Source organism: Alligator mississippiensis, chromosome 3 (assembly GCF_030867095.1).
Source record: "Alligator mississippiensis isolate rAllMis1 chromosome 3, rAllMis1, whole genome shotgun sequence".
Classification (NCBI taxonomy): Eukaryota; Metazoa; Chordata; order Crocodylia; family Alligatoridae; genus Alligator; species Alligator mississippiensis.
The window spans coordinates 253071590-253098090 of record NC_081826.1 but is presented as its reverse complement, the minus strand read 5'-3'; the positions used below and the strand labels follow the sequence as shown (position 1 = coordinate 253098090).

General features: G+C 42.6%; 1 protein-coding gene across 5 annotated transcripts in view; it reads right to left on the bottom strand.

Moving 5' to 3' along the window:
- The window catches only part of ARHGEF28 (Rho guanine nucleotide exchange factor 28), a 232915-nt gene that overhangs the window by 116847 nt on the left and 89567 nt on the right, over window positions 1–26501 (bottom strand). For all 5 annotated transcript variants that reach the window (XM_019482597.2, XM_059725095.1, XM_059725094.1 and 2 more), the window contains 5 exons: window positions 19476–19659; window positions 17435–17615; window positions 13777–13849; window positions 9211–9257; window positions 6893–6953 (listed from right to left, as the gene is read on the bottom strand). In XM_019482597.2, coding sequence (XP_019338142.2) covers window positions 6893–6953; window positions 9211–9257; window positions 13777–13849; window positions 17435–17615; window positions 19476–19659 — 546 coding nt within the window. The remainder of the gene's footprint in view (window positions 1–6892; window positions 6954–9210; window positions 9258–13776; window positions 13850–17434; window positions 17616–19475; window positions 19660–26501) is intronic.

The window sequence follows — 26501 nt, the reverse complement described above, 5'->3', positions numbered from 1 at the left end:
TCGCCAATTATCTAGCGGTCTTTGCTAGGGTGTTATCATAGGGACACTCCCCTGTCATTCCGACCAATTACAATGATTTATGTACAGCACAGAAGGCTAAGTTTTATTTTATGTTGGTGTCGCAGTTATAAATTTTTTTTTGACATGCGCAGCAAAAAAAAGCGGTTATTATCATTATTGTTAACCCTTAGTTAACCTAGTGTAGAAAAAAACTGTTTTGAATGGTTTTACTTGCTTGTGACATGGGCACTACTTAGTTTGATTGTGACACCCAGACACAAACCCAAACTGTGAGGAGTTACAAACTTGAGAAATTTTACAATTTTGTGTAAGGAGACAAGTTTTGATACTAAAATTAAAAAAACACTCTTTACTTTTTCTTCTACTCACTCTCCCCAACTGGCTATTTATTTTTCTCTCTCATTTTTTTTTAGTTACTTTCTCGTTCTTTCACTACAAGAAAAAAAGTCTTATTTTTTTCCCCCGTTTGTTCTATGGAGGGGATAGGAGGGTTAATTAACACCGACCAATAGGTCTGTGCGAAACGGCAGAGTTCTGTTTCGACCAGCATTTCGACAGTACAGTGTTTCATTTCAACTTTTGTTTAGAGTCAAAACGGCTGTTCCGTTTGGTTCTGTCAAAACATTTTGCCATTTCAACCCTGTTTCAACATTTCACCCATAGGATACAATGGGGAAGGTCGAAACAGACTATAACTTTGTCATTTCTACCTAGATTTGGATGAAACTAGCAGGAATGGTAGCCCCTTCTGAGGGCATAAAGTGTGCCAAGTTTCAAGAAGAAAGGTGCAGGGGGTTTAGAGAAACTGCACTCCAAATTCTTGAGAGCCAAACTTGTGTCATATGTATGTGTTGAGCCACAACAGCATCAACACTACAGGAATGGTAACCACTGCTGAGGCCACAAAGCCTGCCACGTTTCAAGGAGATAGGTGCAGGGGGTTTGGAGAAACTGCACCCCAAAATCCTGAAAGCAATCTCATGTCACGCGTATGTGTTCAGCCACAGTGGGGTCAAAACTGCAGGCATGCTAGCTGCTGCTGAGGCCACGAAGCCTGCCAAGTTTCAAGGAGATAAGTGCAGTGGTTTCGGGAAACTGCACCTCAAGCTGCAGACGAGCAAAACTCGTGACATGGGTGACACTGTGTGTTAAGGCGCAGCAGGGTGAAAGCTGCAGGCCTGCTAGCCCCTGCTGAGGCCACAAAGCCTGCCAAATGTCAACAAGATAGGTGCAGGGGTTCTGGGTTTTGGGGGCCTTCACCTCTGGCCACAGGCAGGCAAAACTCGTGTCATGGGTGCTTGTGCAACTGTGTCCGTCTTGGGGCAGAGGGGGGAGGAAACCACTGCAAATCTGGCTGCTAGCCCCTGCTGCGGCCACGAAGCCTGCCAGCTGTCAAGCAGATAGGTACAGGGGGGTTCTGGGGCCCTGCATCCCTAGCTGCTCAGAGGCAAAACTCGTGTCATGGGGGCTTGTGCAGAGAAGGGCCACTCGTATGATCAGAGACTTGCACAGCAAGCCATATGAGGAAAGGCTGAGAGACCTGCGACTCTTCAGCCTGAAAAAGAGAAGGCTGAGAGGGGACTTAATAGCAGCTTACTGCTACATCAGAAGCATACATCTAGGGCCTGGTGAACAACTGTTCACCAGGGAACCCTTGGGGAAAACTAGGAGTAATGGTCACAAACTCCTGGAAGATCATTTCAGGCTCAAAATTAGGAAAAACTACTTCATCACAACTAGGGTGTCCAGACTGACCACTACTCCTAATTTTCCTAAGGGTGCCCTGATGAACAGTTGTTCACCGATCCCTAGATGTAGGCTTCTGATGTAACAGTAATCTGCTACCCAGTCCCTTCTCAGCCTTCTCTTTTTCAGGCTCGAGTCCCAGGTCTCTCAGCCTTTCCTTGTATGGCTTGCTGTGCAAGTCCCTGATCATATGGTTAGCCCTTCTCTGGACTCTCTCAAGCTTTACCACATCCTTGTTAAGGTGCAGAGCCCAGAACTGGACGCAGTACTCCAGCTGCGGTCTCACCAATGCTGAGAAGAGCCGAACAGAGCAGGAGAATCACTTCTTTGCAATGATTTTGCTGGAGATGCATCAATTGATGCATACCAGTGTATTGTTGGCCCTGCTGGCTACAGCATCGCACTGCCAGCTCATGTTCATACTGTGGTCAATTATTATCCCCAGGTCTGTGGTGGCAAGTGATGGGGGATTTTCAGTCCTACTGCCTGATGAGAGGCAACAGTTGCACAAGCACCCATGTCATGAGTTTTGCCCATCAGCAGCTAGGGGTGCAGGGCCCCAGAACCCCCCTGCACCTATCTCCTTGCAAGCTGCAGAATTCGTAGCCGCAGCAGGGCCTAGCAGCCAGGCCTGCAGTAGTTTCCATTCCCCCGGGCCCCAAGACAGACAGTTGCACAAGCACCCATGACACGAGTTTTGCCTGCCTGTGGCCAGAGGTGAAGGCCCCCAAAACCCAGAACCCCTGCACCTATCTTGTTGACATTTGGCAGGCTTTGTGGCCTCAGCAGGGGCTAGCAGGCCTGCAGCTTTCACCCTGCTGCGCCTTAACACACAGTGTCACCCATGTCACGAGTTTTGCTCGTCTGCAGCTTGAGGTGCAGTTTCCCGAAACCACTGCACTTATCTCCTTGAAACTTGGCAGGCTTCGTGGCCTCAGCAGCGGCTAGCATGCCTGCAGTTTTGACCGCACTGTGGCTGAACACATACACGTGACGTGAGTTTTGCTTTCAGGATTTTGGGGTGCAGTTTCTCCGAACCCCCTGCACCTATCTCCTTGAAACGTGGCAGGCTTTGTGGCCTCAGCAGTAGTTACCATTCCTGTAGTTTTGACACTGCTGTGGCTTAACACATATATATGACACAAGTTTGGCTCTCAAGAATTTGGGGTTCAGTTTTTCCAACCTCCGTGCACCTTTCTTCCTGAAACTTGGCACACTTTATGCCCTCAGAAGGGGCTACCATTCCTGGAAGTTTCATCCAAATCAAGCTAGTAATGACAAAGTTATAGGCTTTTTCAATCTTCCCCATTATAGCCTATGGGCAAAACGTCGAAACAGCGTCAAAACAGCGAAACCTTTTGACTTGCCTTGTTTCGAGGCTGTTTCAGCCATATCTGTTTCATTTCAATTCTGCTGTTTCGACCATGAAACAGGTCGAAACAGCATCGAAACAAAACTGGTGGCGAAATTTCGCACAGACCCTACTGACCAAACCTCTATCAACTCCCAAGAGGAAGAGATAAGGAGAATGGTAGGTCTGTACAGCAGTAAGCTTTAGTTTTTATGTATTTCAGCTTGAGTTAACATTCCCTTGTCACCAGTGTTTCACCATCTCTCAAATACTGCAAACAGTTTACCCTACATCGCAATACTTTGCACCAGCCACATGGGGATTCTCAGGGGGCATCACTGGCCACTCCACCATCTTCACTTTGCAGGGAGTTTTTCATCTTTTACTTCTGTAATCCTTACAAGGGACTCTCTTGAACAGGGGTCACCAACCAGTGGATCTCAATCCACCAGTAGATCTCAAAGCCTCCTGGAGTCGATTCTAGGCTGGGATTGGGGGGCGACTGCCCACGTGCATACATGCACGTGCCCCAGCCCAGCAGGTCAGTCTGTGGGGGAGGGACAGGGCAGGGGATAGATCAAGGCCCCTGCAGTGAGGGACAGTGCCACAGAGGCAAGAGCAGGGTAGGTTGAGTGGGGCCCCAGCCAGGTGGGACTTACCTGCTGGGGAGGCACACCCCCAAATCATTTTTTCTCCCTCTGCCTCAATCTGACCCCCTGCTTTCCCTCCCCACAGGCTTACCTACTGGGCTGGGGTGGGGGGAGGTGGCAGTGCACAGTAGATCTTGGGTTGCTTTTAAATGCCAAAGGTGATGATCTATTTAAAAAGGTTGGAGACCACTGTTCTTGAAGAAAGAGAAGCCCACCTCAACCCTACTCAACACATGCAGAATGGGGAAAAAAGTACTGCAGAGCTAGCTAAAGACTCTGAAAAGGTGTCTGAGACAAACCTACAGTAACATTCCCCCTTCAGCCCCAACAAGAAAGAGTAGGGGCATCCTCTGGAGCTATTATAGAGGGCAATACCTCAAAGATACCCTAAAAGCCAAATACCAGGACTTGCTGGGAGAAGAGTTTTGGTAGGGAAGGGCCAAGGAGAGGGCTGAATGAACAGGGGTCTGATCCAGACAGGCAGAAAAGAGCATGGGAATCCTAACTGCCATCATTAACTTTTAACAGAGACTTCAAATGCAAGGGACTATGTGGAAAGGGGGAGCAAAGCTGAGGTGGGAGAATAATATTCATCAGTGGATTGATATTAAGAAACATACGAAGGGCCAGAGGGCTAATATTCTCACTAGTAAAAGGTAGTCTTTGGTTTACTCATCTTTTTTGGTAATAAGACTCCACAGCTTGCTCTCTTCTATTCATTCTTCACTCAGCCCTCCCTTCTCTTGCTTCCCCTGCGGGGCATCCCTTTCCACTCCTCTCATCTTATCCCCCACTGTGCATTTCTCCTTCCTGCACTGCCACATACAACAGTACCAAAAATTTTAAAAAAACCAAAAAACAACCCAGATCAAAGCAGTACAGGACAATAAACCCCTAACATTTAACAGTTATTATTAAGATATGCACAGATTTTTATATTTAAATAGCCTAATAAAGCCATCTTAATTCATTACATAAAAATGTTACAAAATACGGCGTTCCTTCCATGCATTCCCTTTTGGCTCTTTTGCCTCTTATTCAATAGCTTCATTTTTCATCTGGCCTACAGCTTCACACACAAATCCCAGCAGATCTCTTACACAATGCAAACTGGAAGCAGTGCCCTCAGCCTCCTGAAATCAATGGCAAAACTCCCCATGACTGCAATAAAGTGAGGATTTCAATGTGGGTCATTACTAAGATAGGAGACCTGCAAAGGAAGCCCAGGTTGCTACAACAAATGATGTTGGTTTTACCTCTGAATAGTGGATCAATGCTAACCTTTACGCATACAAGGTTAATTCGATTAAGAAAAGCAGTTTCTGAAACAAACAGGATTATAGCTCTATGAACATTCTTGCACAAATGAAAAATAATTATTTCAGTCTCAATTATACTGTAATCTAATTAAAAAATAGATAATAAGTAGCACCTGAGACTTTTCAAGTTCTCATTACAAGCCTACTCCGGGAAGGCCAATATTAAAAAAAATGCCTAAGGTTATTTTTCTTAATCCATGTTTAAATACTCAGATAAATCCACACATTCCACCTAAATAAGCAGCTCCCTGGTATCCAAACATCTATGCTAAAGTAAACATAGTCCCACTTCCAAGCTGTTGTATGAACCAGTGCCAGGCTTCTCTGAAAACTGGCTCCTTTGCGCTGCTTAGGGATGGCAAAGGAGCCAGAATCTGACTTTGGCTGCCCATCTAAGCATCAGAGGGCAGCTCTGACCTGGTTAGAGCCAGAGAAACTGACCCCCCTTCTAGCTGCCACTAGGGTCAATGCAAATGATGAAGAAAGAGGGTATTCTGAGGGGAAGTAGTGTGCATCAGTTGCACAGCAAGGTGCAGCCCTGAGCTCAGCCATCTCTCAAGCTGCAGTCTGGTTCCTCCAGATGAGATAACTGGAGCTGGGATCAGAGCTGGTGTGGCTACCTAATCACACCCTGCTGGCCCTTGTCATCCTATGTAAAAATCCAGTTTGGTCTTTGTTGAAAAAATATAATTTAGTTATGTGGACACTATCGTTTACATACAAGCACTGGACTTTACACAAGGCACAAATTGCTAGTCTCACAAAAGTATCAAAAATGAGAATAATCATGAAAATCATGAGGATAATATTTTTATCAAACCACTCTTTATTCCCTTATTTAATTACTACTCTTGTAGGAGGGGAGCAAGCCACACGTGATAAAATTATTAACCGACAGGCAACTTACACAAGTCTCAGAAATACTGGTGAACACATGAGTGATTGTGATTCAAGATTATTTGAAATACCAGACCAGATTCTTATCTAGTACACCAGTATCTTGTGGACTTATGCCAGTGTACAATTTGATACATTTTCTCTACAGACCCATTCTCTAGTGCGCGCGCGCGCAAGCACACACACACACAGAGTGACTCTTATTTTTGTAGTAAGAGCACACGAGTTTACATACTGGTTGTGTGAATACTGACATTTTGCACTTTCTGTTCCAGTCACAGTATTATACCACATGCAAATTTTAAAAGCCTGGCTATTTCTGTCTAGCAACGCAGCTTCCATAGGCTGAGATAATGACTCTTTGTCCACTTCCTTCTTGTTCTGTTTTGTATTATGCAACGCTTGCGCTTTTGTTATAGGAATTATTCTCAAGTTTGGAAATATTCCTCACTTTTTTAACTTGAGTTTCACTTTGTTATGAGATGTTGGGCTTACCTAGCTCTTGATCTACTCTTTCTATGGAAACTGAATTGGTCCCATCACTGCAATACCTGGAAAATTCTTTGCATGTTTCATTTATTCTTCTCCATACATTCAAGTTAATTCTTCCAGTTCTTCTGAAGATTTTTATTTCTACCTTAGCCGATTGTCAGAAAGTCTTAGTATGATGAATAGACATATGAACCTAAATATAATAGAGGAGTTCAAAACAACTCTCATGTTTAGTATAAATGTGACAGAGTAAGCCTTTCAGTTGTTACCTTGCTATGCTGCTCATTTAAGTCAGCTGCTTTTTCCTTTCTTTTAAAGAAACTCTCTAATATGTGTTTGGACCTGAAAGCATAATGGTATATATATATATATATCAATAACATTCTTAACAGTCAAAATGACTACCAATTTCTTACCTATGCCCAGTAAGTCCTGGTCTTCATTTCCCCTAGAAGGAACCACCAAATCGCTGAAAGGCTAGAAAAAGGAAACTTGAACTAGATTTTTAAGGACAAATGGTTAAGTTTGTGCTTATATGAAAACAGCACTGTGTGCTCTGAATTGAGAGAAAAATAATACAAGAAGCATTTACTCATTTCATTTATTAATTTTCTATAGATACAGTTTGCTCTGGGTATGACTGTAAACTGCATCCAACTGGAGGGCCTGGTAGCAACATGGTGGGGCTACTTGTCCTGGGGGAGCTTCTATAAAGTACTACAATGTTGCAACCTCCACAGTAAGGCAAGTATAGGCTGCCTCAAAATCCTAGCCCCCACTGCCTTGTGGGTACTCCTTGGTTGGAGAAAGGCTAAGGGACATCATTGTGACAGAAATGCGCCTTCGCTGAGGCAGTAGGCAGTCAGCAGCAGTTCTTATCTGTTGCTCTCTGGAGAAGTTACAACCATGGAGACAATGAACGTCTGGATTTGGTCTGGCCTTTGGATTCTGTCTCAGTGGTCTAAAGTGGGGATGGTAGGTCTTGGGCAGCCTCCACTCCTCCGTACTCCTGCCTAAGCATGCTTGTCGAAGGTCTTGATGTGATGGTCACAGGACTCCACACAAGCGGATTCATCAGGCACCTGACTAGACCTCTTACATGTATGCTATGATCCAGAGGATTGACGGTTGCCTACTATAGACACAGTAAAAGAAGGCAAGCCAATCCAGGCTCTATAAACCTTTAAGATGCAGAAAGATAATCACTTTAAAGATTAAACTAGCAGTTTATCCTGTTGCCCCAGGCACAAAGTACAAACATTCAGATATATCCAAACTCAAATCCAGACAATATGGTGCCTCACCTGCAAACCCCAGCATTCAGTGCCATCTTCCCTTTTCAAAACCACATTCTTTGCTGTGCTCTGACAAATCAATGCATACGGACTTTTCTGGACTACAGGTGGAGGATATACATTTAAAATAATAAGGTTCCAGCAAAATGCCTGGACTGATCACATCTGTAGTCATATCATACTAGGAGAGAGACAGGTCTTGGGCTTTTTATATCACACCGAAGGGATTTTTAATGCCATTCAGAAACTGACACACAATCAATACAGATCATGAAGTAGTAAGAAGCCATGAGTTCTCAGCAGTGGACACAGACCATTTCATTCTGCCCTGTCTTAAGTTTCCAGATGGATTTAACAAGTGTTCATGCTGTAGCAAACTAGTCCTAAGGTGATAAGGACATAACTTATAGTAGCAAGATCTGGATCCAAAATAAATGCTCATTCTCCTGGTCAAATGTAAAGAACGAATGAGGAGGCTGCTGCTGTATAATCATCTATAAATGGCTAAACATCCAGCAGCATACCCATGAATTCCTAACTCTCAACAAGCATGCTTCCATCAAGCAAACTATGCATTTTACTATATCTCCCACTTGCTTTTCTCAACCCACAAAACTGCTTCAGTCTTGAATGCATTGAATCCTAGAGCCAGCTAAATCTCATTACCTGAACCCAAATTTTGTGAATTGAGAAAAGTAAAAGGACCAAGGTTTTTGGGGATCAGAAATGGAGACAAATATAAAGTATGACATAAAGAGTCATCAAACACAACAGACTAACCAAAACTTCTCTCAAGCACCGCTGCAAAAACAGAAGCTATTGAATGCAGGATGTCCTGTTTTGCATTACATCTACATAAAAAGTATTACAGTATCATGAGCAAAGTCAGTTATTTTGTATACCAAATCTTTCTCTCTGCCACTCTCTAAAAGGCTTTGTGTACAACCTTGAAAACATTTCTAATCAGTGTATCAAGATTAAACAACAGATCACCATATCCTCCAAGACCTCAACTGCCCTCCAGAACATGACTCCTCAGGAACAGTGAAACGCCGTCTCAAGGATAAAATTGTGCATGCAGGAAGATGGGGTTTTGTTGGGCAGGGGACAAAGCTATATTACACAATCCTGCAAGAACAAAAGGAGAAGTCTTGAACCTAGCTTTCCAGTTCCAACACCACAAAACCAATTCATTAATATAAATAAGAACCTAGCTTTCTAGTTTCAACACCACAAAACCAATTCATTAATATAAATAATAATCTACACACACAACTTTCCCCCAGGGACAGGAATGGAAAGGAAATATCAGTCGGCAGCTACTGATCACCTTATTTATATTTTAACTTTGGAAGGTGCTCAAAATGCCGTAGCAAAGGGTGCGTGCGGTATGTGAACCTGGACAGAATTTAGCCATTCATGCAAGGAAAAAGCTGTACCTTCACATCCTCAGTTGATGATTCATCAGATGTCAAGTTCACAGGATCTAGAAAGGCAAGATACCTTATCAACTTCTAAAGACATTTTTTCTTGATTAAGAGAGGAAAATATAATGAAACAAGCAGGCATTGCAGAATAATGTGCATTTGTAGCCCGCACATTTCCCCAAACCAGCGTACCAGTGGGCAGAACACTAGAAAGTTGTACAACAGGCTTTTATGTTATTGTTATGGACCAACTGTAAATGAGCTCTTGAAATTAAAGGGACAAGCTACAAAAAGTTTATGTTGATTCATAAACTAGATTATGGATATGAAAAACAGTGTTTAAAGCAGCACAAATTCTGAGGATGTGCCTAACACAGGAGAGCTCAATTCCTGTACATTTTCCTAAAGAGGTTTCATGCATTTTTTTAAATTAGCTTTTGCATTTTCAAAAATGGTGGTGAAAAATAACATCTTTTATGTCATTCCCTTTATATGGTTTCTTCTACAAAACCTACTGTGGGAAAGGATACAGAGCACACAAAAACTTGTTCACATTTTGCAAGTTTTATCCAGGCAGACACCAGTACTATCATGAAATGGTGAAGAGTGGTAAGAAAAAGCTGGTTACAGACACGCAAATAAGCCCAACAAAGAGTCACAGGGCTTCCTAAAACTGCTGGCTCCTGCTACATTTTTTAGTAAAAAGAAACTCTCTCAAGCTCTCTTCACATTATTTTTCCTTTTCATGTCAAACTCAGAGTTCAGCTTTATTTTCAGTTTCCCTTGTGAAATCAACTATTACAAATGAATTTAATCATAACTTGCTATGAAATGAGTTAATGTGTAGTATATTATGAGACACCATTCAGGAACCATTAATGCTTCTGGTGCTTTTCTCCTATCTTCATCTCTGTGCAAAGCCCAAAGCAAGGTTTAAAAGATGCTCTGCCAATGTATCTTATGAAGACTCAATTCAAAAGGATTGCCTAGGCACAGGTTCCAGGACCAATCCTGCAATCCTTATTCAAATGAAACTCTCTGGGACAAAATCCTGGCACCATGGATTTCATCATGGATTTCAGTGGCACCAGTTTGACAGTGAATGAGATGTTAATGCTGGCCTGTCTAACTTCTAAGCATCTGGGTGCCACATGCCTCATAGGCCACACCAGTAGGATCCTGTGGGAGCTTTCAGCCCCTACAGCATTACAGCCCATCTCATGCATGCACCTGGGCAGGTGCCCCCTCATCCCATTGCACCATTTGGTTGCCATTATAAAGTAAACCTTCACCGTAATCAAACAGATGAATCCAGATACCACTACCTAATTAAGGTAGACAAAATAATGACTTTTAACACCAACTGTAGAAACTAAAGAACACTGAAGCAGAAAGAGAAACAGCTAAACTACAAAAAAATTATTTCCAGGGAATGCCTCCCCAAAATTTCTCTAGACATTTTCTACTACTGCCATTCTTATAATCCTTGGATAACAGTTTCATGTATAGTAAGTGGATTAACTGACAGAAGCAAATTGCTTGTAGGTACCTAAATAACAAGATCAGCCAAAGTGTTATATACCATGAAATCTCAAAATTAGAACATTATAGGATTTTTTTAAATTTTATAACATAGGATTGCCAAATTAAAATCTATTTCATATTTTGTTTTGCATTGTCAATAGAGGATGAATCATTCCATGCATTTGACTTTAACTAAGATGCTACAGGAGATTTAGTGCTAAGCTAGCAATATCACCTTACATTGACCCACTCCATTGGTTTGATTGCATATCACAACAGGCAGTGAATTACTATAGCAACCTTCACTAGATAATAACTCAGGGGCTTCTGATAGCTGGTCTGTTGATCTTGATTTTATATCCATGCAGGAGGAATAAATATGACTTATTGTAACAACAGATGAAGAGAACGTCTTTATAACATTACTGCAACAAATGTTATACTCTAAGCTCAGCATCCAATTATCCAAAGGCCCAGTCAGAATTCAGGCCTTGTGATTTAACAGTTTGTTTGATTTATGAATACTAGTGAAATGTGATGAAACTCTTGCCTCTGAATTGTTATTTAACTGCGATGAGCATAAGGGACTCAATCCTGCAAGGTGCTAGGCAATTCTTGTAATGACTGGATTAAAGACAATTGGGAACAGATTCACTAAAAGTGGATAGGCTTTTAGCCTCTATTGGAATCAATGAATTAACCTTTGTGCATCTCAAACTTGTGCACAAAGCTGAATTTTGTAGGTTTGAAATCAAAATGAAAGCATATGATCAGAAATTACCATATTTACTTGAATAGAAGATCCCACTTACAAGACAACCCCCCCAATAATTAGATTCAATATATGGAAAATGTATAAACGTGTTATAATATTCCAGATACAGCCTCTCATTATTGGAGGTTTGCCTTGAATTTTTCCCCTCCCACTGCTACACCAGGGAAAATATGTCTGGGGAATCAGGCAGCACTTTGCTCTCTGCTTCTCCCCAACTATTTCCCCTGGCTGTCCCTTCCCCCTCCCTTTACTATCAGACCCTGCTCTCCCTGGCTAGGGACAGAAGTTACATGTAAACCAGTTTAACTGATCAGAAACTGGTTTAAACCCATAACAGAACTGAAGTTCAGTACACATAAACCAGTTTCAAATGGCTGAAACTGGTTTAAGATAAACCTGACTGAATGTAATATCAGACTTACTTGATTTACGTCAACCCAGTTTATGAAACTTCTGTCCCAGACCCCTTCCTGGTTCAAGTTAAATCAGAGTTCCCCAGCATGCTTTCTAGCCCTGGGCTGGGCTGTATTGTCTGCTCCAAAGGGCAGGGCTGGCCCCGCCCTTTTATCCCTAGCTGCAGCAATGAGCACTGGGTCACTGGCCTCCCATAGGCAAACCCTGGCTGAGGTCTAGGGCCAGGAAGGGGGGTTAAATTTCTCTTCCCCTGAGCACAGAGCTACCTTGCCCTGCTAAACTTACTGCTGGCTGTGGCTATGGACTAAAAAACCTAGAGGCACCTGGAAGCAAGAAGAGGAAGTGACAAGCAACCCTGCAGAGTCCTGCTTCTACAATTGTGCACTGCAAATTCCAGAGACCTCCGGGGCAACATAAAAAGAAAGCAAACACACAGCCAATGCTGGCTACATGCCAGAGAGCTGTGCTTTAGTGCCTCCTGGCTTCTGGCTTGAGCCACTGCAGGCATGTGGCTGCATTTCCTGAATCAAAAGCAAATGTCTGTTCATTTGCTTATTGGATCAATCTTTGCAGTTTAAACTAACCTGCAAAGAATGAATCAACTCAGCCTCGGGCTTTTTCACTGTATGTACTTAGCTCCTGAGCATATGGAAGTAAAGAGCAAATTTGAAAACAAAAGCTCTGCAATTAAACCTGGCTATAACAATCTGCATATACTGTAGTACCCATGCACTTAGTTTACCCAGAATTGATGCATGTTACTTTTTTTTTTAAATTGCTGCAAATTTTAGCACAGGTACTCCATAAAACACACTTTTGAGGGGGGGAGGGGGACGGGGGGACTGATAGAGAATTTTTGGGCCAATACTGATAGCCACGTTTTAGCAAACCATATCAGCCAATCAATTCTAATATGCAGATGGGCAGCATGGAGGAGAAACTAAGTTAAAAAAATTCTACCTAAAGTGCAATAGAAGTGGTCTATGCAATACCTAACTATTTAAAGGTAAGATAATGTTCAGCAAGGAGACAACTTCCTCCATTTATTACTAAGAATAATTAGCAGGTGGCTGTGCCTCAAATTCTTTTCTCAGATATATAACCCTACATAAATCAGGCAGGTCTAGATCCTGTGAAAGTTTACAAAGACACTTGTTGATTTCTGTGGAAATGTTTGCAGCATGTGAAGATCAGTATGCACACGTCTTTGCACTATTCAGGCACTATCTTGTGGAATCATAATGATCGTGGTGCAAAATCCTGCAATCCTTACATAGACAAGCATCTCACTGAAATCCAGTTCTTGACGTACAAGGGTCAGAACTAGGTCCTGTTCTTAAAAAGCTTAACTCATTCTTCTTTGATCTACTCCTATCATTATTAAAAAGTCTTATTTGACTTTTGAAACTTGCAAGTTGACCATGGGGGGGGGGGGGGGGGGGGTTGCTTGTTAGTTGTTTTTTTTTTTTAGCTGAATGCTGACCTCTTCTGGAATTTTAGTGAGGTTTCATAAGCTATTTTTAAAATATGCTTTAAAGTCTTTGTTATAAAGCATTTAAAAATTTGTGAGCAATTTCAGGTAAAAATTGGTAAATTATTTTACCTCTTTTTTTAATGGAATACTTTATTCATTTACTTTATGCTTATTGCATTGCTTTCTGGTGTCATACAGAGTAAGTGATCTTCCTGGAAAAAAATACATGGCACAAGCACACATGCCAGTGTACCTTGGATTTTATAAGGCTAGATTCATAGATTGTAAGGCCAGAAGGGACCCTGGAAGATCATCGGGTCCAACCCTCTGCACCAAGCAAGAAAGGTTAGTGGGAGAAAACTGGGATAGTACAAAGGAAGAAAAACTGTACCTTCTGCAGAACCTGTTGTATTGCAGGGCATGTGCGATGCTTCCACTGTCCCAATTTGTTTTGAATTAAGACTCTAAAAAAAAACAAACACAAAAAACCCACATTCCAATGACAACAGTGTGCTTGGATACTCAGATATATTTGTGGAACAGCATACAAGCAAAACAAGAGGTGGGAAAATACATGCATACATGCAGAAAATACAAGTTAAAATATTCCAAAATATTTTTTTTAATGTGTAAAACAGTTTTAACTGAAAAAAATAGGAAACATTTACATGGCACTTACAAGATTCAAAGAATCTATAGCAGCGGTTCTCAACTTTTTTGGACTTGTAGTAATTCATTGGACTCTAGGCATTCCACCATAACTTTAGTTTTTGAAATTGGGTGCCACTCATTTTATTAATTTATGTGCTCACCTCCTTCAAGAAGGGTCAGGCAATCGGGGTGGGGGGGATCAGCCAGGCAAAGACAAGCCTGAGCCTGCGCTTACCTGCTTATCTCCTCACACCACAACATTCTGGTTGAGAATCACTGATCTAAAGCATTACATTTAATAGCTGTAGGGCTTATATCATGCCTTTATTCCCTTTCTTTATTTGAAAAATACTGATATTAAGCTAGAAGGTAGAGAGAGAAGAACATTGGTGGCAAAAAGCTAATTATTGTGATCTTATGCCAAAAGAGAACTCCACATGTCAAGCGGGACCAGGAATCCAGTTTTGAGCCCTTTATTTCAGAGATTACCTTCAAAGAGGAATACGAAAAAAGGAGGGGACACCATAAAGCATCCCAGTGTTTTGGTTTTTTAGTTTATGCACTTTGGGTATTATCAGTTCATAGTTGGTTTCTGCACAGACAGTTTCTATGCATCTGTTGAACAGGGAAGAAATAAAACCAAGAAAGCTGGAATATAAAAGGACAAAAATTGGGAAACTCTTGGGAAGGTAAAGTAACTGAAGTTATTTTTAAATAATTTTTGGAAACCAAGTTGGTTTTGAGAACATCCTTTTGGTGTGTATATCTATGTTTTTCTGTGTCACAGCAAGAGCTGTCCATTGTCAAGTGTGTTATTTTTCCTATTCCTGCAGCTGACAGAAACAGACCAATTCAGCTGAACTTCCCCTTCTGAATGCTACTAGATTTTCCTGCCATAAAAGGCCTCTCCTTACAAAGACTAAACGTTTTCTAAACCCTGTTAAATAAATCTCCTTTTGCAAGATCTGCTCCTCCTTTATTTTCTTCTACATCATATTTAATTCTGGCTACTGGAAATAAAATTTGCTTGCCTGCACTTAAGTTCCTCCACACCTGCATTGGCTGTATTCACCTACAAACTAACGTGATATATCCAGGCATGTCACTTTGAACCCACATATTAAGAAATTTTTACAGGCAGTCAAACTACTCAAGCCACAGAACACTCATAGTTCCCCACTACAGAAGCTCAAACCTCTTCAAAATTTCATAATCTTTTGAGCCCCTAACACTCAGTTTTCCTCTAATTCCTTATCACCACAATCACAAAACTAAAAACTGTCATTACTGTAATGCCTACAATGTAAGATGGCTCTGAGCATGGAATGTTTCAAAACTTAACCCTGGTTTTTGCCTTGTCAGGAAACCTCTCTCCAGTTATTCTGCCCAAACTGTGCGGTACCCACAGATACCCTTTCTTTACCTTAACCGCTACTGTGGCTAGCTTTAGCCATTCTCTGCTCTCTTAGAGGACCACAGTAGCGGTTAAGGTAAAGAAAGGCACAAATCCATTAACAGCCATCAACACACAACGAAAACATACAAAACCAAAAGTCATCCGCCACCACAAAGGCCGTTCTTGTCATGTCTCCTTCCTGGACCATAGTTATACACTTCTATGAAGAGCTGTGCAAAACAGCCATAAAGTCATTTGCTCATATACAGTCAAGCCAGATGTACACTCTTCAGCTTGTGGCAGCAGTTATGAATGCTACAGAAGAACAGCTAATTCTACATTTATTTAAATACAACTTCTTATATTAAAATCTGGAAGACTTCTTCAGCTTCAGAGATGTTATTGTGAAGATGAGCAGTCCCCGTTGTGACAGAGAAAAAAAACCTGTTTGCTTACCCTATAACTTGCTTTTAGCTACCCACAGATAATCCTATTCCCCCATCCTCACAAACAGAGTTCATGACAACTGGCTTTCCTCAGTTCTGTATAAAATTTATGAAGCCACATTAATTATAGTGGCTTGTTTCCGCTGTACACTAATCCTATCATTAGAGGTCTTATATCATTGAAAGCCCTAGCCCGTATAGATTTTCCTGAGGAGGAGATAAGCTATAACCACAAAAGAACAGGTCTCATCCTGGGTTTTTTTTGTTACAGCAGGAAGGAAAGCCTACATGCAATGGCTGAATATAATGATCACTGTAGAATTTTGCAAACTTTAATCTTTGTTGCTTGGATTCACACACGCTTTTAACATAGCTCATTGATTAGCATTTTCTTCTTTATTTTTCCCTTCAGATGTTGAAAGAAAGAGTGAAGTTGATGAAAGCCAGAAACAGTTACAGACGTCAACAATACTGCATCCTTTTTTTTATAATTCTGATTTTGCAATAGAGAAAGATTTTATGAATTGTGTACCAAATAGAACTATGGCCATGGGATGATTCCTTGTACTGGAAAACACAAGAAACTAGGCAATAGCTAAACAGGGAAGTCTGGGTCACAAATCAAGTGGATCTTTACATGCAAGAATGTAGAATTTGCATGTAAAGATCACACAGCTCCTTTAATTAAAAAAAAAATCTGACATAAGTGATTAAAGATACAAAAACAAAGCAAAATAGAAGGGAAAAGGAAAGCTAAAATAGAAATAAAACTTAAGAACCAAGAGGAAAAACAACACATAATATTATATAGCATTTTTAATCCAATCATTTTTATACTCAGAGGCCCCAAATCAGGAAGGCAGGGTAACCATGGGCATAATTTTAAGCCTGAACATTCCCACTCAAGTTCATGACAGTACTCACCTTGCATAGTTAGCCATATACTGTACTTAAGTATCTCACTGAAGTGCTCAAACAATAAAGAACAAATACAACAAAACTGTAAATTCTGGAACAGGAACAGCATTTGCAGACTGGGGGATGGGAGGGGTGGAGGAGGGGAGGAAAATGACACAGTCACCCACAGGCGACTGGGGCTCCTAGATGCTATTTCAGTACAAGCAATAACAACAAAGCAACAACTTAATGAAATACCTCAAACTACAATTCTGGATACAAATGAGAAGGCAATCTGAAAAAGCAAATAATGGAATTTAAAAGGAAGGCACTGGCTATATGGCAAGTGGCTATATCAAAACCAGTTTTTGTGATAAAGAAGTTTTTCAGACAAATATTAATATTTGTCTTAATTAATTGACATTAATATTAATGTCTTAATATTTTATACACTTCAGTAGCACACAAAGATAACTGCTTTACCACAAATAAAAAGCCAACACAATATTCCTTTGTTTACTGAACCAACCCAGTTACTATTCCTAAAAGCTTCACATATTAAGGAAGAGCACTAACATGCATATCAAGTATGAATAGTAAGCAAATGCAAATTATCAAAGAAAATATGCTTCTGTACATCAGGGTAACTTGCTCCTTACCTTATAAAGAAAGGTCCTATCCCAGAAGTACTTTCTGAAGAGCTTAATATCAGACTCCAGTAAATGTTCTGCAGTGTGTTTAAATGTCAATGTCAGAGTTCCTGATGAATGGACAAATCGCAGGAAAGCACATTCACTGATCTCAGCTCTAGAAATGTCAAATGAATGACTGCCCTGGAAACTGAAACAACATGCTATTTCAATCAAAATGTAAGCACTGTGTGCAGGTATAATGAAAAAATAAACATGTAGACCTTCCTGTTCTCCTTGGTGCACAGCACTTCCAAACCCTAACTTATTCACTGTAAAAGTTTATGGTAGAAAATATGAAATATCCATGAAAAACACAGCTGGGCAAACAAACAGCTACCAATTAATCCATTCAGCATACGCAAATTTAGTTCCTTTAAGTCATCAAAATGAAAAAAATGGCTACATTAAGAATAAAAGGCACAAAAATAAAGCAACAGTCAATCACATTAGTATCTAGTTTTTCTTTTTACTGTAAAATAGAAATAGCATTTTTCCTGTTAAAGTTGCCATATATAGTAGTAAGAAGGAACTGGCGGCAAGGAGGTTTATTAGCCAATTGAAGTGAAAAGCAGAAAGTGTCTCAAGGGAATGCTGCATTGTTTGAATCTTACAAACAAGTGAGACATTCATAACAAAATGTACTGTACCAGCATTCAATAATTTTCTCGTGCAAATAAAAGTATGCATAATTCTCACAAAAACTATGTCATACAGTGCCGTGAACAAAAGAGCTACATTCCAAAACAAAGTTTTAACTGAATTCTTGCATATATATTATATTTTCTGTCCCCTTTGTCTTTTCTTTTCAACTGGAGACATTAATGGTAAAATATGATTATCTGGACAAACACAAATACAATACAGCTCCTATAAGATCTACAGAGCTAAAACCAGCTTATTAGGATGGGTAGAAGGTTTCAATCCTGGAAGCTACTGGTCAGAGCTGAAACTTCCTAATAGCTTCAGGAACAGAATCCCTAGATTGTTAATGGGTACCCCCAGTTTATCAAAAGCTAAGACTCAAGACTTATGAAACTGGAGTTTTACTGTATATAAAAGAAAAAAAATCCTTGTCTTTAGTGATTCTTCAGATAATTAAAACAGAAAAAGTTGTAAAAATTGACTTTGCTTTTCACCAGGTATACTGTTCACTGTTTAGAGATTTCTTTGCTTTGTCCAAACATTGACAATGAAAATAAATTAATCGAGTTCCACTTTTCAGTGGTGTCCATGTCACTCTCAAGCCCTTGTGCACAAGCCTATGGCTGCCATGTCAAGTGACTGGTATCACACAAGAATGGATGTTTGAAGTTACCTGAAAAGGTCTTTTCAATTTTTTTTTCATTAAATATTTTTTCATGAAATAACTTCTGGACTTTTTTAATGTAATGAAATATTTATGTGAATATTAAACTATGCAACATCTTTCTCTCCCTCCCCCCCCCCGCAAAACTTGTAATCGTGACTTAGTAAACAATTCCATTTATGCAAAAGGAGGAATAAAATGCAGTTCACATCATTTTTCTGGGTTGGTTCTGTACACTTAAGAATAGTATAAACTTTGTTTTTGTCACTGAACTAAGCAGCTGTAACTGTGAATACAGACTCTGATGAGTAAATAAAGGTGTTGTTCCTATAACACTGTTCAAACTACAACGCTATGCAAAAGACTGCATATACTCTCATACGTACTTTCAAATTTTGTGTTGGCACGCTTAGAAATCCAAAGCAAAAGCACCATTTTTAATTATTATTTTTAAAGTAAAAGACTAAATGCCAAGCCTAAACTATTTACTCTAGAAGAGAAAAATTCAACAGACCCTAAACTATTAAAGAAAACACATCATAAATTTATTTTAATCTCAAAATACTGGATTACATGCCTACAAATTTACCGCTAACAAGAAGCAAATATCTTAAACTTAAACCTAATTTGAGAAAAACAACATTCTGTTCTTTGGCTGTAAAGAATAATAGTTTAATAGAGGTTTGAAGCAATTACACTCACTTTGTGAAGGTTTCAACAAGTCTGGCATGTCCATCCTGTAAAGCCAAATCTAATGGTGTTGCTCCATCTTCACCAGGTAAGGTTAATGCCAGTGTCCCACTAGGCTGTGCTAACAGGAACTGGGAAAGTTTCACCAAGCCCAGTCTCACAGAGAGATGAAGAAGTGTTTCTTTGTGATTAGGCTCTAAAAAAAAGAAAAAGGGGAGAGTGTTATTTGTTAGTAAAGAGTCACAAAGCTTTTTTATGGATTTTGCAAACACAAAAGAAAGTATTGCCTTTAAAATGTAGCAGTTATTTCAGTATTCTCATAGGCTTCTGAAGAAATGTCTAATAATCCCTCTTTCCAGCAGAGTAATAATTTTCAGACTTCCTAAGAGTGATTTAATTGCCACGAGCATTTTGTCTTTTATTGGAAATAGATCAGGAGTGGGCAAAATAAGGCCTGCAGGCCAGATCTCGCCTGGGAGGCCATTCTATCTGGCCCATAGGGCTCCTAAAAAATTTAGAAAATTAATATTCATCTGCCCTTGGTTCCTGTCAAAAATGACAGGAACCAAGGGCAGTAGGACTCAGGGGAAGCCCAGCGGGCTCCCACAACAGCAGGGCCTGCCCGGCCCCCCACAGCCGGAAACCCCAGGCAGGGCTTCTGGCCTGGAACCACATGGCTGCCCCATGCCAGAAGCTCGGGGAAGGGGGAAGGGAAGGGGGGAGGGCAGGGGAGGACCCTGGGTAGGGAAGGAGCCTGGGGAAAAGTGGCCCAGGGAAAAGCTGAGTAAAGCGGCCCCTTGCCTGCCACGTGGCTAGCGCCCTGCGCTGCAGCCACTCGCAGCCTGTGCGGGGCTGTGTGGAGCAGGCACAGGCAGCCCCAGGTGGGCTGCGAGCAGCTACGGGACGGGGCACCAGGCACAGGACAAGCGAGGGGCCACTTCCCCCCCCCGCACTCAGTACCACTTTGTAACCCGGCCCTACTGCCAGCCTGGGCCCTGCACCAGCTCCCGGCTTGCCTGTCGGGGCTGAGTGTGATGACAGCAGCTGTGGCCCCTCCCCCGCTTGCCGCGCTGGGCAGTTTTTGCCACCACCACCTGTGGGCTGCCTAGCAAGCGAGCTCCAGGAGGCCAGCAGCAGCCAACACTGCCCGGCACAGCAAGTAGGGGGGCCACAGCTGCTGGTGGGGCCCAGAGCAGGGTGGCAGGAGAGCGGGGTCCCAGCCAGCAGGGGCTCTATGGAGCTGGGCCAGCTCCCCCATCTCCCTGCTGGTGCAGCCCAGCCCAGCTCCACTGACCCCTGCCAGCCTGTGCCCCGCTTTGGGCCCCACTGGTGCCGGCCCTGGGACACTGGTCCCAAGACAGTGACCAGGGGGCGGGGCACCTGTCAAGGGGGGGGGCTACCTATGCTGCAAAACTGGGTAAGCAGCCCTCTGCCCAAAATAACTGCCTGCCCCTGAAATAGATCCATATCTACAAAGATATTTAGATGTCTCACTCCCTGCATTTTTTTAAAAATTTGAACAAGTGTGTCTAAACATGCTTTTTATTCCCAGGGTTAAAGAAAATGCTTTGAACCAGTGTTTCCAACATCTCCCTTCTCTTTTCATGTACAGCACCCAACACACGTCTCAAATTCTGACTGTGGCTTCTAAACACCACAATACTATAAAGAAAAAGCAGTTTCCCTGAAAAGTGTGTAATGTACCTTGGAAGGCTGCAAAAGATGCCTAATGATGCAGTGAACTATTAATTAACAGACAGGCAGAATGCACCTGTTTTGCTTTTTTTTTTTTTTTTTTTTTTTTTTTTTTTAACACAGTGTCTTCACCTGCCTATTTTAATGCTTTCACCTGCCTGTTTGTTCTCAGCTTTTCAACGTATGAACATCAAGGTCAAAGAGAGGTGAAGCTTAAAAGACAACAGTAAACAAGTCAGACAGTCACGCAAAGCTGACTGCCTTTACCCTTCATAAAAGAAAAACCTTGGATTTGAGGGCAGGGGAAAAAAGCTCAGCTGTAGCTTAACTTTTCCATGCATTAATATTTCATCATGGACATAAATGAAATTTAAAGACTATTATCTGGCTGACATTTCAAATCAGTTACTCTATAGAACAACCACCTTTAGAGTCTGCAGGAAATCTCATTTTTGGCTCTACTGATTTAAAAACTGAACGTAAACACTATCTGATTGAGTAGATCTATTTCTCTGCCCAGTTTCCAAAGCAATTCAGAATGTGTTACTGCAAAATTTCACATTCCACCCAGTAAAGGAAAACTGTGCTCCTTGACGTGTTTGTGTTTGTAAATAATCCATTCACGAACAGCAGCAAGAACGGTAACATTTCATGCTCCCAACAATGTTTACTATATTCAAACAGACTAACAGAAAGATGTCTCTAAAGAGAGATCAGGTAGCTGGTCAAAAGGGCAAATAATCATATTATTCAGAAACTCTGTTGAATCAACAAAAACTACCATTGTAGTAACAAACAACTGCAGTGGCTCAAAGCTGAGTCTGAGCCAAATTCAGCCTTCAGCACAGTGAACAGTCCCTTATTCAAATTGAGTACTCCTACTGAAATCAATGAGACTACTTACTATGTAAAGTATTGTACCACTTGCTGAGAGTAAAAGTGACGGGACCCAGCTTAGAATGAATCTAGAGAGTAAAAAATGTCAAATCCTGAGAATCAAGCCTTCCAGACTTGAAGACTTCATTTGCAAACTCTAAAAATTAGATGAGCACTCAGCCAATTTCTAACAGTTTCTAATTACTGACAAACAGCAGCCATGTTTCTCCTTATAAGCTTTTAGCAGCAAAACAGAGCATGAAGTATGATCATTAATGAATTCATGTCTTTGTCAATGTTCAAAATTCTCTTCCAGGTCTGATATTTCATGAAAGTCCTGCAGCCAGAGCTCTGGGAACAAATCATTAAGCATGAAAATGCCTGTTGGTCCTCTAACTTCACTTTTCTGCAATGAAAAATAGTGTGTTGCTTACATGTATGCTTTCATAGTTCCTATTTTCAAAGTAGTTAGAGATTTGGACTACCTCATTTTGGTTAGGTACATGCTCAACATTTTGTCCCTTTTTGGAAATCTCAAACTAAGAATTAAAAACTGAGGTACCCAAAAAATCATTAGCCACTTATGAAAATTCTGACCCAAAAACCACCTCATGCAAGAGTAGCTAAAGCAAGAACACTTCAAAAAAGGGTAAGAAATTCCATAATGAACGTAAGCATCTGCACGTGTACGGAGAAATCTCTTGTTGACCTGTACTAGCAATAGCTTTTACTCTGAACATGTAATGGTAACCAATTTCATTTGTTCAGTTTTGAGTTTAAAGTATAATCAAAACACTGATAGGCACTTAATTCTAAGAAAACTAGGTCAAATCTTCTGGATTACATCCCAGTATTTATGCTTCACATGGTAGAGTATTTTTTCAATACACAAACTGATTCCAGGCATGCAAGCCATAAATGGGGGCTTTGTGACAAACATTGTATCAGTATGTCAGCTATGATACAGATACCAATTATGTCACCATGCTATAATATTTGAAACCTGTAATTAACAAACAGCTAAATTTGTTGAATTGGAAAAACCCTTTATCTGTAAAACTTACTAAATACATGCCCACTATGCAGCTACATACAATTAAAACATGCACCAAATGACTTTCAAAAATTTGTTCTTTAAAAATATCTCACCTGCAGTTCAATTGCAAAGTGGTAACGTATTCATACCCCACATGAGAAATCTTCATTGTTCTTAAGAAATTGTTTATGCCAGTAAAATGCAGCAGAGCTGCATGTTTAACTTCTACTAACAAACTGTGAGTCACCCAGGTAAATGTGTGGAAGAAAGGTCACTGAAGCTATTCTAGCAGGAGAGAAGCATCTTTGAAAGTAATCAGTGAACTCAGTAAGATAAATGGCAACATCTAATTACATCTGGGAACCCGATGTACATCCCTTGAACATCCCAAGTTCCCACTCACTTCAGCAGGAGATATCTATCCAGAATCATACCTTTAATCATCCAGTATTTTAACACTGCGGCTAGGTATAGATGTTATACTTATCGGGAGTTAAAAGCACAAAAAGTATTTTACAGCTGTAAAAGAACAGAGGTGCACAGCACATAAAGCACTAAAAATGGTGGATCCCCCCCCCCCCCTCTTTAAGTTAACCCTGGATGGATGTGGTATCAGACCAAACCACTTTAGGTTAAAGTACTTTACTGAACATCTGTACCACATCCCATTGTGATCCAAGGTAAGGTGCATTCCCCTAGCATTCCAGGGGCCTCTGGCTGGGCAGCTTGTTAGCCTCAGTTAGTGCTTATCTGCTCCCAGTGAGCACCAGCCTGACTCCACCCCTGGACTTTCACAGACGAGAGACAAAAAAGACTCCGTTTCCTCTCTGTGCAGCTGGCGGGTGGGGGGGAGGGAGCCCCTGTACCTTGTGACCCCCCTCCAATTGCTGGGTTGGGTCTTGAGGCGGGGGAGGGAGGCTAAGCCAGGTCTGCACGGCACAGGGGTTCCCTCCCTCCCCCCTCCCCAGCCAGCAATCTGGGGGGTGGGGCCCACACAGCACAGGGGCTTCCTTCCCCCACCTCCAGTTCCTGGCACAGCAAAAAGCTAGGTCAGGAAGCTCCATGCTTCAGTTCCTGGCTGCAGCTGTCAAGAGGCTGGGGTAGGGGGGAAAGGGAGCTCCCGCCCATCGCACGGACCCAGCCTACCCCACCCCACCCCACCCCTCCCCTCCCCTCCCCTCCCCTCCCCCCCCCCCCCCCCCCCCCCCCGCGCGACCCAACCCAGCAATCTGGCAGGGGCTGCATGGCAGGAGGGCTCTCTTCCCCTGCAGGGGTCCACATAGCACATGGGCTTCCTTCCCCACCAGACACTGCTGACAGCCACCAGCTGGTGGGGGGGGGGGCAGGGAGGGGGCAAGGCTGGGGAAAGGGGCAGCTCTGGAGCCTCCTGAGAGGTGTGCAGGAGAGCCCCAAGCCTTCTGGCCTCAGCCAGTGCAGGCAGGCTTCAAGCCCTCCCCACCAAAACAATGAAAGTCTGCTCAGTTCTCTCTCACTTTAACTTACAGAGCTTTAAATAAAGTACCATAGTTAGAGCACTTTTGCCAGAAGCTTTCTGAACGTCTGTACTTAAACATCTGCATTTCTCTTCTCCTATGCAAGAGTTCAATATACTTACTAGGGCTTTGCGAAATTTCACTGCCTGTTTCATTTCGATGCTGTTTTGACTCGTTTCGAGCTCGAAACAGTGAAATCTAAACGAAACAGAGTGCTTTGAACCAGCTTCGAAATGAAATGAGGGCAGTCGAAACATTTCAAAAGTTTCAAAATGTTTCGAGTTGTGAAGATCAAGCTGGGCTTGCCTGCAGGGAAACAGAAAGTAAAGAGAGGGAGGGGGAATAGGGGAGACGAGGGGGGAAGGACTGCTCTCATATTACCCTGTGTAGCTGTTCAGTGACTGTAATTAGTGTCTTGGTGGCAGGACCCAGCAGCAAGACTTAGCAGAGGCTTCTGACCTGGGACCATGGGGCTGTTCCTGCTTCCCTGAACAGGAGAGTTAAACACAGCCCTCAACAGCTTGCCAAAACTTGGTAAGTGGCCCTTCACCCGAAATCATTGCCTGCCCCTGGGGTAGAGGGAGAAGTGCAAGTTCCCCCTCACCAAAAAACGGAGACGCAGCCTCTTTCCTCCAACTAGCAGGGATGAGGCTTCCACAAGCAGCAAGGAGAAGGGAGCAATGCCAGTGCCACTACCTGTGCCTGAGACTGCATCCCCTCCAAGAGCACCAGCCATAACCGCCCCCCTCATGACAACAAGCAGCAGCACCAGAACGAGTCTCCTCCACCCCCATTTCACTTCCCATGCTGAGTCTTCCAGTGCCAGAGGAAGAGCTGGATCTGGATCTAAGTGCCCTAGCAAGGGAAATTCTGGGGAAGGAGGGGGAAATCAGCTGAGTTTATGCTCCACACCCTCAAGTTTCCCCTAGAGCCAGGTCTCCTTCCCCAGAAGACACTTCAGAGGAGACCGAGGTAGAGGCTGCAGAGGCAAGCATCTCAGCTGAGTCCGCTCCTCTAGTTGCTGTGCTTCTGCCTGCTGAGGAGGGGGAAAATGCAGCATCCACACATGCACCTGCACCCCAGAAGTGAGCAGGTAGCATGGTCTGGGATCATTTTGAGCTCGCAGATGATCCCACATATGTTATCTGCCTACACTGCCAAGCCAAAACCAGCTGGGGCAAGGGAACAAAACAAATGTGCACCACGGGGATGCTGATGCATCTCCGTAGCGACACCCCCTTGCCCTTGCTCCTCCTCAGCCTGGCACCAGCAGGAGTCTGCCCAAAGGGAAGTCCCCCTCTTGATCCAAAGCCCCCATCCTCCCAAAGCAGAGGCAGGGCACTCTGGAACAGTGGGGGAAAGGAGGACAGAAAATTGGGGTGCGTTGCAAGGCCAAGCAAGATCACCCAGAGCATTGGGGAAGACGCTTGCTGTCAGTGGCCAGCCCTTCTCCTTAGTTGAGCAGCCAGGGTTCAGGTGGCTTATGGTGCTCCTGGCCCCATCCTACCAAGTGCCCACATGCAACACCTTCAGCAAGACGGTGGTACCCACCCTATACAAGGCATGCAGGGAGTACTTGAAGGAGGAGCTACACAAGGCAGGAAGGTGGCAGGCTACTTCCACCGGAGCATCAAGGGGAACAAGATGCTGTAGGACAAATAAGCAGAGCTGAATGTCCTGCAGCACAAAATCATGCAGGATGTGGAGCCTCAGTGGAACTCCACATACCTGATGCTCGAGAGGCTGGTGGAGCAACAGAAGGCCATCCATGAGATGGCCTTGCTCGGGGAGATTGGGATCAGCAAGCCCCTGAAGAGAGCTGAGTGGGATGCCATCTCCCAGATCTCGGTGGTCCTCAAGCCCTTACTCAAGGCCACCGAGACCCTCAGCGCTGCCAATGCCCTCCTTAGCCAGGTGATCCCTGTAGTAAGGGAGCTT